Source organism: Pithys albifrons, chromosome 7 (assembly GCF_047495875.1).
Source record: "Pithys albifrons albifrons isolate INPA30051 chromosome 7, PitAlb_v1, whole genome shotgun sequence".
Classification (NCBI taxonomy): Eukaryota; Metazoa; Chordata; class Aves; order Passeriformes; family Thamnophilidae; genus Pithys; species Pithys albifrons.
The window spans coordinates 33,935,032-33,950,764 of NC_092464.1; the positions used below are offsets into that span (position 1 = coordinate 33,935,032).

Below are 15,733 nucleotides of genomic sequence, written 5' to 3' on the forward strand. Positions count from 1 at the left end.
CTTCTCCATTTACAGGGTTGCAAAATGCAATAAAACAGCAGTTCAGCTTTTAATCTGAGCACAGTAGTTTGTGGAACAGGAGAACAATCAAGAGAGTCTCTAAGGCTGCCTTTGCCTTCTGACATTAATTGCTTTGTTTTTATTATGCACTTGCAGGAATTTGTAACTGTCTTGGTGAGAGACCCCAGGACACAGAAAGAAGACTCATGGCATTCTTACATAGACTATGAGATATTTATTCATGTAAGTATAAAATTATCACTGCAGTTTCTTCAGGCTCTTATTGCTGTTTCTGTCCAAGCCAGGGTTGTCCATGGGGTATCAGTGGAATTTCCTTATACTACTTCTGGAACACTGGAGGCTATTATTGTCCTTTTAACAACTGAGATGCAGTGAAACAAAGTGGGTTGGCCGATAGCCATGTAGTAGGTCTGGCAGAGCTGGGAGTTGAACCTGTTTTGTTCACATGTGCATTCCACGATGTCTTGCAACAGAGACAATTCTTAGTTTTGCTTATCAGCCAGAAGACTGTCACAGCCAGTGATATCTTACCATTATAGAAACAATGCTGATGTTCAGGTATTTGTGGAAAAATAACTTTCTTTTAGAGTAATCAGTTGGTTATTTGTACTTTAAATTCTCAGTTTGTTTTTGCAAAGTTATTTGGTTGCTGCAATGTGGTTGTTCTCAGCATACCTTGACATTCATATTATGCTACTTGGTTGTACTTGGTTGTGTCAAATAACTGCATTTGGATTTATGATTGTAGTCCACCATATGTTAATGGGAGTGCACCTAGAATTATGGTTCTGGTATGCATTCAATCTACCCTATACCTAATTTTTTCTTTATTGTTCTTTGGTGGATGACATGTGAAAGGTATTGTCTTTATTTTCCAAATGTAGATCCAGGGATTTTAACTGCAGTGTGAAAAAATTTTTATATCTGCTATCAGGTAAAGAATTTGAGAGCACCAAGCTACCTGGTTAATGCTTGGCATAAGACCAAAAGCATTTCCTTCCTGTGTGGAAGAGTTAAGCATTCAGTGTAATGAAAGCAAGCAGTCAAATGATAACTTACTAAATGCCCGAGTGACAAGTACTTCTCTCCTGTGTGGCAATTAGAGCCGTGAAACTTTTACAGTTTGTAATTTTCTTCAATACTGGTTCCAAAGCAATTATATTTTTGCTTTCTGGTAAATAGAAGTTCTGTGTATTTGGCAGGGTGGATTTTTTTACTGTTTCATAGGCAACAGTGCCTCTGAGTAGAAGTGTGTTACTGGTTTTCTCAGCAAGTGCTAAGTTGGGGAGATGTCATTTAGACTCAGTGTGTTGTGATTCAACCTCAGCTGGCAACTAAGCACCACACAGCTGCTTGCTCACTCCCCCCTGCCTCATCAGCAGGATGGACGGAAGAGAATTGGAAGGGTAAAAGTGAGAAAACTCATGAATTAAGAACAGTTTAATAATTTTCAATAATAAGAATAAGAATTATTATCATCATCATTATTAAAGAGGGAAATAACAGAGAGAGAAATAAAACCAAAGAAAGACAAGTGATGCAAATGAAAACATTTGCTCACCACCAACCAACTGATGGGTAGCCAGTCCCTGAGCAGCAGACTCAAGCCAGCCTCCACCCTTGTTTATTGCTGAGCATGATGCCATATGGAATAGCCCTTTGGTCAGTTGGGGTCAGCTGTCCTAGCTGTGTCCCCTCCCATCCTCTTATGCACTCCCAGCCTGCTCATGGTGGGGTGAGGAGTAGAAAAGACCTTGGCTCTGTGTAAGCACAGCTCAGCAATAAGAAAAACATTCCTGTGTTATCACCACTGTTTTCAGCACAGATCCAAAACACAGCCCCCATAGCAGCTACTGTGAAGAAAATTAACTCTCCAGCACTGTGCATCTCTGAAGTTGCTAAATACCAGCTCAGCTTCCTGCCACCAGAATGCCAGAGCTTTTGGAGACCAAGTCCCTAGGTCAATTCTACTGTCCAGACTTCTCAGTGGATTTAACGTATTATGTCTGCCAGGCTCTTAAGCCAGCTGAGTTCCCCCTCTACTCACCTCCTTGAGCAGCTGGCTTCTTAAGCTGTGAGGTGTCCTGGATATGCCCCTATTCCAGAAAACTGTCATCTTTGTGTCCTCGGCAGTCTGCATCTTGTGGCTGTCTGGAATTGTGGCTGCCGGCAGGCAAGGAGGGTGGGTTGGACTGTAGGCAGTTTTCTAAAAGGGTCCTGTCTGGTAGGTGGGATTTTGTCTAAATGTATGCTCCGTGGGAAAATTTGGCAAAAGGATTTAATTTCCACAAATTGTTTCTCTTTTATTGAACTGTCATTTTTCTAGAGAACTAAGAGTGTTCTGTGGGAAAATTTCCAAATGCTGCTACCTCTGTAGAACAGTCACATTAGTTTCTTTGGTTTGATTTAAGTGAGACTGCACACTGGAAGACCACTATGTAGGTGTTGGCAGGATGGTAACTAATATAGCTAAAGATGATCTTTTTCCTCTACAAAGATTGACATTATCTGCTGAAACTTTTCTGGGATCTTTTTGTTCCTGTTACTCTAAATTGTAATGTAATCCAAATCTCTTACTTTTAAAAAGGGAAGCAATGAAAACTATTTCCCTGAGACGCAGTAGAAATTGTCGCCAGTCCTGCCTGACGTAAAGCGAAGTCCTCAACATGAACCGAATTAAGGTCAAGCTTCCCGTTTTTGCCAAGCTTCCCATTTTTGTCTTGGGTATTAGTATAGTCTTGGATGTGTTTTTAATACCATGCCTGCACTTTAGCTTAAGCTGATTTACAAAATAAAATTATTTTTATTTCCCAACAGACAAACAGTATGTGCTTTACAAGGAAAACATCCTGTGTTAGACGACGCTTTCGAGAATTCGTTTGGCTGCGGCAGAGGCTTCAGAGCAATGCAGTGCTTATGTGAGCAACTTTATACATGGCTATTTAATGATCTGTCAATCATGGAAGGGAAGGATTGTTTTATCTTAATTCTGAGAACTACAGAAATCAGATCTGGAAAGTGTCCTGTGTTTCTTACTTCAACAAGTTCGTTCTGTACAAGGCATTTTATGTGCTTTATACACAGAATAATGTGGTTTGTACTGACAGCCTTTGTTTGGTGAGGCTCCTCTAATTTATAAGAGATTTGATCTGTGTTTGCTTTTTCTATGCACAGGTAGCAGAAATAGCAATCTAGCACAGGTGTCTGTACCTCCTCTCTGCACCTCTTGAGTGTGCTTAGGTTTTGCAAGCACCATAAGACATGCATGCAGGCTTAACAACTGGACCGGAAGAATCAGATTAATTTATTTTCCCCCTTGAAGTGTGTGAGAAGCCCTCCAGTTTCTCAGCCTTGTGTTCCCAAGTTGATTTCAAGAGCTGGAATGTGATGCATGGTTTTCACATGCTTGGGGTTGGCATTTGCTTATTGCTTTTTCTTCTACAGTTTCACATTTTGTTTTAACTATGTATTTTCTTCCTTTTTATAAAGACAGCTACCTGAACTGCCATCTAAAAATCCCTTTTTCAATATGAACAATCCTCATCACGTGGACCATCGCCGTCAGGGTCTGCAAGAATTCCTGGAAAAGTAAGTACAGCCTATCCTAGAGATGTTGGAATTTCTATGAAGTCATCAGTTTCTGGTTCAAAACAGCTCATTTCTGGTACTTGAGAGCCACCATGTGGTCATTGTACTGCTGCACGTTTGGTTATATTTTTTATTTGCACTGTCATATTTCATACACGTGACTTCAGCTCTATTGGTTATAAGAAAACGTCAACTGAGGCTTTTCCATTGCCTTTCATTGCGTTGGTTATAAATAATAATTTTGGACTTAAGTCACTTTGCAGTTGTGTACTAAGGTTGGGAGATTATTCAATGTGATGTCTGTTTCTAGCTTTCAGTAACAAGCTAGATATTCTCATACAAAGAAGCAGACTACTCTCCCTCTTTATGTTCGTAGAAAATCAGTCTGTGGTGGGCTAAACCCTGGGAACCTGGGAAGATTCTCAAGTGAGATCTAACATAAAGCTTTCCTCAGGCAAATTACTTTGCTTACCAGTCCCACTAACATAAGCAAGCTCTAGCAGCTCTGACCATTTTCAGTATAGCTGCAATCTGTTTAAAATCATTCATCAGCCTTAGCTGGAGCCTGACCTGTGTTACAAGGCAGTACTGTGAGTTTCAGTGCTGCATCCCTCAGCCCCACTGCTTCACCTTGTGCAGTGGCAGAGACCCTGGTGATGCAATTTTCTGCCTTTTCTCTGCCATTCTTGTAGTGCCCTGGCACTGCTGGTGTGAGAACAGGCTGCTCACAGTTGCTGGGACAAGCTGTCTAGCCACTGCTTGGGGTAAGGGCATGGCAAAACATTGCAAGTAGAGACTATTCATCTTCTTTTCAGTTAGTGTATTATGAACCTCCCTAACAGGCAACAAATCATTGGTCCTGAGATATGTTTGTTAGGCTTAACAGCTGAAGGTAGGGAGAGCTAACTGCTGCAGGAATAGTGTTCTGTATACAGTTATATAGGACCTTTGGCCAAAAAGTCAACCAGTAAATACTGGTTGAAGGCATGTGAGACAGAGAAGGGAAAGCAGAAAATGATCAGAGGGTTTTTTCTACATCTCAGGAAAGAAAAACCGTGAAATGGAATGACTGTGCTCCTAGAAGCATATTAATGATGATACAAAGGGTGTGGTAGATCAGGTTCCTGTGTCTGGGCAGTCCTGGCTTAGCTGTGCTGCCACATGGAGCACTGCATTTCAAAAACCACTATCATTTTGAAATGCCAGAGAGGCCATTCTGGTAATAAGGTACAGTATACTAGCACCAGAAATGTTTACAACCAGTCTGTATTTTAAAAGGCAGAACAGAGTTAGATTCTCTTAGAACGCTCCATCACACTTCACTTTTGTGGATATCTGTAGTTTAAATGGGTACTGACAGCAGAAAATGACAGCACATGGAACATTTCACTTTGCTGCTGTTAGTCCAGGAGTGGGAAGAGAGGCAACTCAGTAGTAAAGTTATGATTTAAATGTTTGAACTTGACTGCTAGAAAGGTATCAGCTTTCTCTCAGCCCTGTGGAGTAACTGGAAGGAATTTTCAGAGATTGTGTTGTGATGAATTGGCCTGGCATCTTACATGCTGTACCGTTGCCCTCTGCTGGCTGGCACCTTTGTGCTGTTGCTGCTCACAGAAATCACCTTCCTACCAGCTCAGCTATGCTGCCATGATGCTTTTTCCCCCCTTATCTTATGACTCTGAACCAAAGGTTGTGATTCTTTCTCTGTAATTGAATTTCTGGGACTCCTTAGCAAGTGTGTGTATATATAATGTACATATATATAATATATAGATCTAAATATATAATTTATACATATATTTTGCGTATATATATGCATGTACTATGTTTATAATATGCATATATGTACAACATATGTATATTACATATATATACACATACATACATGTATATTTAATGTACACACATGACTTTACTAAGCTCCAGGTCTGGATGCTGCATGTTCTGTGGTGTGGCAACACCAGGTGAAGCAGAACTTCTCTGATGTATTAGGAAGGGGTTATAACCCAAAGCTGCAAAGCTGAGAGCTCCATTCACTCCAGCAATACAGCAGTCACTGTACACAAGCTCACAGTCCTACTGGTGTTTCTTTGTGTCAGTGGGAAGAAATAGGATTCAAGCCTATGTGAATCTGTCAAGGGAGAGGTTTACAGGTAACTGTTTTAAACACCTGCATGTGATGCAGGAATCTCGGCTCCTCTCTGCACTCAGTGCTGTCTGATGTTACTAGGATCCAAGCCATCCCCGAAAAGGAGGTTTAGTTCTTTCAAAGTCTTGGTTTGTGCCCTGTGCCTGTTGTTGTTGAGTGAACAGGTTGCTGTAGTGTCTGCTCATGCAGGAGCCACGTGCCTGAGAAGCAAGGATTGAGCAGCTGGAGGCTCTCTAGTACTCAGTTTCTGGCCCTGGGAACACATCCATGTTGCCTCTATGTGGATGGCTACAGAATTCTCTTGTCCTCCTTCATGTCTCACTCCAGAACAAGTTTTCAAAGGGCAAGGGGCATACTTAGAGCCTTTGTGAATCCTCTTCGTGCTGAGCACAGCAGCATAAGAATTAGGCCAGCAGCTGGAACGTTAAGCAAAGCACTAGACTTTGGTGAACTCTGGAAACAGGTGTCCCATTTAGATTTAGTTTTATTACACAAACGCAGGGTAAGATCTACTTGTCTTACAGATTATTATCTCTGAGTGATGAAGAACTGTAAAGCTCACTTCTTGTCTGGGCATAATTTAATATTTCAAGAGGCCATTTGAATTAACGGAAGTCAGCTAGCCCCTTTTCAATTATGAATTACTTCGTAAGAACAAGGAAAATTTTGTGGGTTTCCTGGTAAGTATCCTCATACTTTGAGAATGCCTGTAAATTCACAGCAGAAGCTTATTCTTAAACTAGAGGTCAAGATTAAAACACTATCTTATAGTATTAGGTTCTGTAAGATCCTCTTTGCTTTCATCGTTTTGTAGCTTTACAGGTTTAACTTTGGGATTTAGATTATCCCTACAGAAGATCATTTGTGTTTGCTTATGAAAAAACTAATTAACAAAGACATTTTGAATGAAGTTGGGTTCAATCACTGACTTCAGATTTTTTACTGAATATTGTTGGATCCCTCCAGAAAATGTGATTTAGGAAAAAAGATTACACTTCAATTAATTTTCAGTCATGCAGTTTATGATAGAGTGGAAGATATACTAGAAGTTTTGAGAAAGGAAGCACTCGCATCCACAGGAGATAAAGGAGTGTTGCTGGTCTGGAGGGCCATGCATTGGACTTGCTTGGTGCTGGAGTGAGCAAGCCACCAAAAATTTGGCTGGCTAAGACAGAGCCATTCTCAGAAGGTGGCTGGTGTTTTGCCCTTTCCCTCCCACCTCCTTGCCTACCACACTGCAGTCCCGTAAGCAGAAGCTGGTGCAGGATCAGAGGTCTCTTTTGGAGTTGCCTCCACTGAGTGCTCTATCAGAGATGTGGAAAGTGGGAGACTGGCTTCAAAAGGGATGGATGACAGCTTGCCCCTGCTAGGGCAAGTGGTGGTTGCTTCTTTCTAGTGGAGCCTTGCTAGTATTTTCTCTCTGATGAGTGAATAATGTCTAGCACACATGTGTCGCTTAATCTTTTCCTAAACACACACATTATCAGATACCCAACAGTTGTTTCAGAGTTGCTTCATATCAGTAACATGTTCTCCCTTATAAAAAATGGAGGAAACACAGTTGGCTTTTTTTAAGAGGTAACTGGAGCTGTGTTTGGTGTGTGCTGGGTCTGAGGGGCTGTTTGCTCAATAGAGGGCACCACAGCACAGGCTGTCACCCCCTGCCTCTCAGCTCTTTGGTTTTTTCCCTTGCTCTCGTGATATGATGTAAATGGGCAGAGTAAATTTGTTGAAAACAAAACCAGAGTGTTAACCTTTCACACACATGCAAGTGTGCATCTGTCATTGTATTAGGTTACTGTAGATACAGGAAATCTTTAGTTAGGATTAAGTTGTACTGTTCAGCCATATGTTGTTCTCCTCCAGCAGAACAGTGTATAATATACCTAATAAAATCATGTTGAAGAAAGCCAGATTTTGGACCTTGTCCAAATAAGACAAAACACATGTTTTGTCTTTTGTAAATATTCTTGCCATAACGTAGGGAAAGAAAAACATTCCTTGTATAGTATCCATTATTTCCTCAAAAATCACATTATTTTTTCTGGTTGTGAAGTGATGTTTTTCAGCCCTGCTTCTTTAAAGGTCTAGAAATCACGAGCATTTACTGAAAACTTCGCAAACGAAGATTCACATGGCTGTGAATAAAAATTACTTTATTATCTCTAATTTTAACATAGAGCCTTATCCTGCAGCCCCCTTAATCACATAAGTAGTCATTATGCATGTGAGCAATCTGGTCAAGAGGAGTGAAATCTCTGACAAGTAATGACTACTGATGGGATCAAGACTTGCAGGATTTAGCCTTTCATTCTTATTCCAGCCGTTCGTAGATCTGTTGTTCTCTTAAATATGCTCAGTCAGTTTATAGGAATTATTACTGTGAGCCGTGACTCCTCCATTAGTGCAACGGCAGCAAGTGCTGATTTACATCACTGTAACTGCAGCTTTGCACTGACACTGGCTGCAATAAAAGTGTTGAGGAAGCACTGGGAGTGCTGCTGGCTGTGTTGAGACTGCGCCTGCGTTCAACCTCTGTGAAGATATCTGAGTATTCCTATTAGATTTCTCCTCCCTTTCTCTTGCCTTTTTAATTTGTTAGGTGGTGTTTTGTAATTTTTATTTTTAGAGTCCTTATGCAGATGTACAACCCTTCACACAGTGAGTCCCCAGGACAGCGAAAGCCCAGGAGAGTAAATGTTGTACCAGCACTTAATGCTGCTAGTACCATCTGGTGACAAATATATGATTATTCCTTGAAAAAGGAATATTTTTAACAGGAAAGCATAACACTTACGAGTAGTGCAGAATTTATTTTTCATTTTGACTGCTTGAAGAATGCAATTAAAAAGCAGTCTAACCTGTTGGTTCAGAGAGGGCAGGAAAAGCAGGAGTTGTTTTTTCATTAAGAGAAAGAAGAAATTCTTCAAAAGTACAACCAGGTGACAGGTGTTAGTATATTTGCTTTCAGGATGGTTTTAAATTATTTGCAAAATAGATTGAGTGTTCGGTCTCAATGTGAACACATTGTGAGCACACACACACACACACACATACATACATACATACATATGTATATATGAGTGTATGTGTGATGAGCTTTATGAACATTCCATTTCTTTGCCACAGTTTCTTTTCAATCCCTTCACCTCCAGATGGCACTATGAAGCAGAAAATTACTGTGAAATAATGAGTCCGATGTAAAGTAAAATTGGAAATTGAATTATAGCTGCAGAAAAAGGACAGTAGCCTTGAAGTCCTGATCAGTCTGTACTCTTATCACTTTTGTTTGCTGCTCCATGTGTTAGGTTACTGGTGAGTTAATAACAGTGCTTTAGCAGTTCAAGGCTTAGCAGAATTGTACTGGACATGAAATAAAGCTAAAATGAATTTGTGTCCAATATCATTGACATTAGTGCTCATTACTTCTCTGGTGTAATGCCTCAAACCATCTAGAATCAATTTTAAAGATTACCCGTTATTTTATAAAGAAAATAAAATACATTTCAAACAGCAACAGAGCTGTAAGTGTAGTGTAATCTCATGAACAGTTAGTTACTCGTGTTTTCGCCAGTTGGCAGGAAACTTTTGAAGGTACAGCAAGAGGAAGATCCATGAAACTAAATGCCATCCACAAAATTTCATGACTTGGCTTTTTGCTCTGTTACTTGGTATTAGACACGCAAATGTTAGAATTGCAAAAATGTGCATCCTCTCATTGTGCCTGTGAAAAACAGTAACTGTAGTTACTCTCGGGTAAACTCCCGCATGTTATTTTTCTTTCATTTTTTCTTTTTTCTTTTTTCTTTTTTTTTTTGTTTTTAATGGGAAGGGAAGAGGAAGGGGAATATTTACTCCCCCGCTTGCTTAAACTATAAAGGGGATTTATTGTCTGGAATGATACTTTTACTTTTTGTTGAAATGTTTGTCTTTGTTTGGAATGTGTGTTTATCAAGAGTCAAGGCTGAAATCCTCTTTTAGTAGCTGCTGAATGATGACTTTTCAAACTGTAATCATGAAGCTGTTGCTGTCAAGGTGTGTGGACCTGTAAATTCTGTGTTTTGAATCATTTTGCACAGCATTTGCTGGCTTTTAGACTACAAAGTTTTTCTGTGTATTAATACACTGCACACATTGATATTTACAGATGTCTATTTGCTGTGTTTATTTTTAAGTAAAATTATGAGAATTTAGACTGTATTAAAAGGCTTTCTCCAGGTATGAGACTGTGCTTATTTTGAACTTAAGCAAAATCTGGCCTGAGTCTGAATTTCAGCTGCACCTGGGTAGATCATTAGGGTTGTTGCAGACATTTCCTCACTGGAAGGTGTCAAAATTCAAGTTACTGGTTGAGACTCTGTGTGTGTTTACCTAGGCAAGTGAAATGTGCATGTATACGAGTATCTGGTGTTTTCAAGTGGATCCCTCTTACTACTTATTTGAATTTGACAGATTTTTATAGGCTTGAATGAAGCCAGAAATCCTTTTGTGTGTTTACTAAATGTTAGTGTAATGTTGGCCACTTTAGAGAACAGTTTTCAGAACATATTTGTGTTTTAAAGCATTACAGTCCAAACACACCATTAATCTTATTCAAGAGAAGGAACTAATCAGTTATACTTTTTATTTCAGTCAGAGTACCTTTAAAATGCAATATTTCTTTCTGCTCTCACTAGTTGTTACATTAATGTCATCTCTTGTTTCTTATTGCACAGCAATGACTTTTTTGGGTAAAAACTGTAACCTAAATGATTCTTAATAGTTTTGAGTTGTTTAAAGATATTTTAGTAATTTTCTGTGGAGCACTGTTTGGCATAGTCATAGGCTCTGATGTCTTTATTACATGAGTAAAATTACATGCACATATAAAAGAACTCTTTCGTTAATCATTATAGGATTTGCGTATTAAAGAATTCCTTCTGTAAAGAAATGTTGAAGAAGAGCTGCATGTCTTTTTCTTCAAAATAGTGATAATGATCCTCAAATCTGAGGCCTTGAAAAAGTAACTGCAAATCTCTGTGTTAGTGGAATGGATTGTATTTTGTTTATTATCATGTGATATAAGTAAATACACCTGACAGATTTATTTGGAGACTTAATTTCAGATCTATATGAACCAAATATTAAAATGGATTTTTGAAAATAATAACTGGAATGAAATAAAATTTAAGAGTCCATAAAAACTGTTTGTTAGTAAATTAAAATTGGTGTTAACATTTTCATTCTAGCTTAAATATACTCAAAAGCGTAAATAATTTTGTCTAGTGTTGACTCTGTTGTTCACAGGTATTCCAAAATCCTGATATTGGACATGTGTGAATTCTGTTCTGTTTACACAATATCTCTCTCCACACTTCTTTACTCCAACAAACAAACTGATGACTTGTAACTTTTATAAAAGTTTGGCTGTTAAAAAAAAATTGAAAAGAGAGACAAAATTTTTGTAAGAGTATATGCCTCCAATTGCCTAAAAATCATTAATTGATCCATGTGGTAATAACAGATGGTTAAATGGAAAAAATGTCCTTGAAGTTATTCTAATAGCAGATGTGCCTAACTATTAGCTTCATGTTTTTACTCACCTAAAATTCCAAATAATGTAGTTAGAAAGCAACACACACCTAATCATTTTAATATGTTCATTACCTTCTGTTACTGATTTAGGATTCATCTGAAAACTTAGAAGCAGGACATCATTTAGAATTTGTTCTGAGAAAACACTTTAGAATATGTGTATGTGTGTGTGTTTGTGTGTTTTTGTGTGTGTGCAGCTTATTTATAAATATTTGCCTTTCTGTTTCCAGGATCCTACAAGATGCATTACTGCTTTCCGATAGTAGACTTCACCTCTTCTTACAGACTCAGCTAAGCCCAGAAGATATGGAGGCTTGTGTGTCTGGACAGACCAGATACTCTGTTGCTGATGCGATTCATGAGTTCGCCTCTTTGAACAGACGTTTTCCTATAGAAGATGAAGAGAGAAAAAAAGGGAAAAATGATGCAGACTCTAATTCAGAGAGGTGATTTCTGTGTTTCCTTACTTTCTGAGGTTATATATCCATACATACACATGCGCATGCTTCACTTTTTTTGTTGATGTAATACTAAGATAATGAAAAAATTAATTGACTGAGATTTTATTGAGCTGTGACAGCTCATCATAGAAGTCTTCACACACACCTCCACACTGAATTAATGAATGCAGTGGAAATTCAATTATCTGCATTCTGATTATGTGAATTTCATTTAGTCAGACTTGAATTATTCGCGTTTAAATTATCTTGCTAAAAAAATATCCAACTGCACTCCAAATGGCTAATTAAAAGTCCAAATTTCCTGTCTCTCTTTGTGACTAGAGATAATTAAAGTTCTCCTCTGTTACTCAGGCTTTGAGTGTGTTGTGAAAACCAATTTCCTCCTTTTATTTTTTTTTCTCCCCCCTTCTCCCCTTTTCTGCAGTTCATCCTCCAGGCTCAGACCTAGTGATGACAGCATTTCATGTGGATGTAAAGCAAGCCCAGCTTCTGAAGAATCATGAAAAATCATTCCTGTATTGCTATCTTAAGGACAGTACAAAGCAGTTTCTGCTTTGTTTACTAGTTGTATGTACCATGTAAACAGGGCTGTCTGGTATTGCATACCTAAAAGACCCGTCATCAATACAACCATATGTCCTTATAAAATATTCAAAACAGATCTTCATACTATACTTTTGTTGATTGTTTTTTATATGTGTGTCTTGATTCAGGTCTACATGTTAACTATTTAGGTTTTTATGACTATTAAAATCTCAGTATTGTGTAAGTCACTCTTCTCTCTCACATACATAGCAGTTAAAATATTTCCCTCAGTGAGTGCATGTCTTGGATCAGAAAAATAAAGATAACGTGGTTCCTCAGCTTAAAAGTTGGTATATCATATTAAACGTATTCAAAGCATCTTTTTGTAATTTGCAGCAGAGACGTTTCATCTTTAGAAGTCATTTGACACTGGTGATGAAATTACACACCCCACCAAGGTACTCACTTTTTAAAGTAGCTCAGCAACATCAGCAAAACAACATTTGTACAACCTATTTGCTGCTGACAATGTGAGATATAAATACATATTCCCATGGTCTTTCTGTAGTGCTTACAGAAAGCCTGGTTTTATCATGTGTGAGTACTAGGCAAAAATTCTTGTGTGGTCACTTAGTAGTTTAGAAATATAAATAAAGATTACATCATTTTTAGTCTTGCTTGAGGTTCTCAGTTCCCAGGGAATTATGGATACTGATTCCCAGTGAAAATCCTGGATAAGGCCCATTGAAACCAATGGCTGAATTTTGCATTGATCTCACTAAGGCCAGGATTTCACCCAATATATTTTTCTTTTGGCACCTATATTTGAAGATGCCAGGAGAGGTGTTTTAGTTTAGCAGCTGAAAGGGAGGGTATCTCCCTCTCCGAGGTGATGATAATCACATAGCTGTAACATGCTGCACGGATGTGGCCCTCTCCACTCTTTGGGAGTAACAGGAGCTGCATATTTCTTTGTGTCTGTAGTTAACATGTTGGAATATTGACGTTTTCACAAACAAAAGGCAGGCCTGAATAAAACTTCGTAACCACCAACACTTATTTTGATTAAACGTCAATTTTGCTCTTTATTGTTCACAGCAGCTGTGTAGTGTCTTGTCCCAGATTCTGTCAAAGGAGTATGTTTCACTGGTGTTGTATTTATATTTGACATTTAACTGCTATTAAAAAGAGCTAGGGGGTCTGATCACCCTAGCAAAGGTTCCATTAACTTCACTGCTGTAGTTACTGGCCTAGAGATGGATATAAATACAGGGAGGGAGGGGGGTATTGGTTTAGTTGGGGTGAGTTTTTTTTATAATTCTGTGGTTACTTTCAAAAAAGGAGCATTTAAAACCTGTGAATTACAGAAATAATAGATTATTAAATGGCCAGCTAATAAGGGGTAGCACAGACATGTGTGGATATGCTTTTTGTAAGCATCTAGATGGGAATCTGTGTCATTTTAGAAACATGTTTTAATAGCCTTCAGAATATCATCTCTTCGTAACTCCTTTAAGACACTGTATTTTGTTGATGGCAGCACTATCTGTGTTTCTTTTCCCTTGGTCTTACTGAATTGCACAAGTGTATCTATTCACTTTTTCAGCTTGTGTGTGAGTTAGCAGCAACACTATTTTAATGTAAAAGTGATAACATTTAATTAAAGCAACAAGTTATCACTAAAAGTAGGTTAAAATTAGCTGTTATTACCAGGCAGAGATTTTGATTACTTGACTTCTCGTTTGTTTTTTTTAACAAGTTGGTACATTACAAGAAAAATGTTTTAGCAAATTTATTTTAAAAAGGCAAAGGATATAAAAACAAACTGGAATATTGTCTGAGAAGGATATTAATGTTTTTATTTAACAGAATGTGCGGTTTTCTTTTGTTTCAAAAGATTGAGCTAAACTGTTAAAGCACTTTACAATTTTAGCCTACCAAGGACACCTTCAATATATGAAAAAAATTACAGAAACACAAGGTTTGGAAAGCCTTTGTGGTTGTTTTTTAATTTTTTTTTTTTTTAATTCTACGAGCTTATCTATATGTCAGTGAGTACTTTTCAAATAAAGATGTTTCTGAAAAACGTATTTGTTTTCTAATAGCTCTATTGTTTTTCTGTTATTTTCTTCATCACCTTGATAAAAAATCCTGACTACTATAACAGAACTTTCTTCTCAGCTTCGATAGAAATTTGTTTAAATATTTACCTTTTGAATGTTGCTTGGGTAGCGAGTATTACTGGAATTTTTTTGTATTAAAAGGTGAGGAAGAGTATTCCGTGCTCTCTAATATGTCCTCTTTCTGTATCAGCTATATGTAACTGCATATAAATGCTTTAAGATATTTTGTTTCATTTGGAATGTTAATTGTAACTGTTACATATTTAAATGAAAAAAATTAATGTCATTTGTGACTTCAATGATTTGGTGATTTTCAACACTGGTATGCAGTTTGATCAGTTGATCACTGGTATTTTGATTCTCATTTTTTAGTTTTGAATAGTGCTGACATTTCCTACTAGGTTGTTGGGATTTTTTTCAAACAGGCTAATATCTAATTTATAAGTTAGAAATAGTAATCAGATTACATTCTCTCTAATTGCAGTAATTCTGCATTCAAGAGCTGTGCTTTATCTTTTGCTTGGAACTTTATATGCTCATTTTTATGATGATTTCTTAAAAGCTTTTAAGTAATTAAATAAAACAAGTTACTACTTTCTAGCTCATGTTTTAATCTGCCAGTGAGGTGTCCTTTATTTCAACATCAATACCCTAATGACCTTACGACTTACTACGTGTTATTTACTTTTCAGTTATTTTTGTAATATCTGTATACACACACACACACACACACACACACACACACACATCTGTATATACAGTGTATCTAGGTATATACAGTTTATATATATACCGTGTATATATGTGTGTAGATATATATATACCCACACTGTGTATACACACACGGTTGTATTTAGGTTTTCACTTATTTATGTTTTCTACAAAAAGAATAACAAAAAACTGCCAGAAAAATGAGAAAGATGGTGTATTTGGAATGAAATTTGTTTAAATAGCAATGTAGTTCTATAAGCATTGAGGAAAAATTATACTCTAAATGCTGCACTGCAAACTTCAGTGTCCACATCTTTTTTTGAAACGATACACTGATTTTTTTTCCCGAGGAATATTTAAATTTTCATAATTATTATTAATTATTAAAACACAATGTTTGTGACTTGCTCTGTTATAAATTACATGGTACAGATAAAGTCAAAACACTAAACCTTGCACGCTCCTGTGTCGTCTCCCTGTAATTGCAGGACTAGGCGTAGGGCTAAAGACTGGGGGCTTTGCCTTTCTTCTCTAGCATTTACTGTGTGGCAAAAATGTAAATAATAATTTCCAGTCTCAGG

General features: G+C 37.6%; 1 protein-coding gene across 6 annotated transcripts in view; it reads left to right on the forward strand.

The window, feature by feature from the left end:
• The window catches only part of SNX10 (sorting nexin 10), a 36,973-nt gene extending 21,939 nt beyond the window's left edge, over positions 1-15,034 (forward strand). For 4 of the 6 annotated variants that reach the window (XM_071560970.1, XM_071560972.1, XM_071560971.1 and 1 more), the window contains 5 exons: positions 157-243; positions 2,839-2,939; positions 3,511-3,609; positions 11,563-11,778; positions 12,218-15,034. In XM_071560970.1, the coding sequence (XP_071417071.1) occupies positions 157-243; positions 2,839-2,939; positions 3,511-3,609; positions 11,563-11,778; positions 12,218-12,296 (582 nt within the window). In that variant the 3' untranslated portion in view covers positions 12,297-15,034. Of the gene's footprint in view, positions 1-156; positions 244-2,608; positions 2,703-2,838; positions 2,940-3,510; positions 3,610-11,562; positions 11,779-12,217 lie in introns of those variants that run through there. The other 2 variants (XM_071560974.1, XM_071560976.1) reach the window with 2 other exon arrangements.
• Positions 15,035-15,733: the final 699 nt, after the last annotated feature.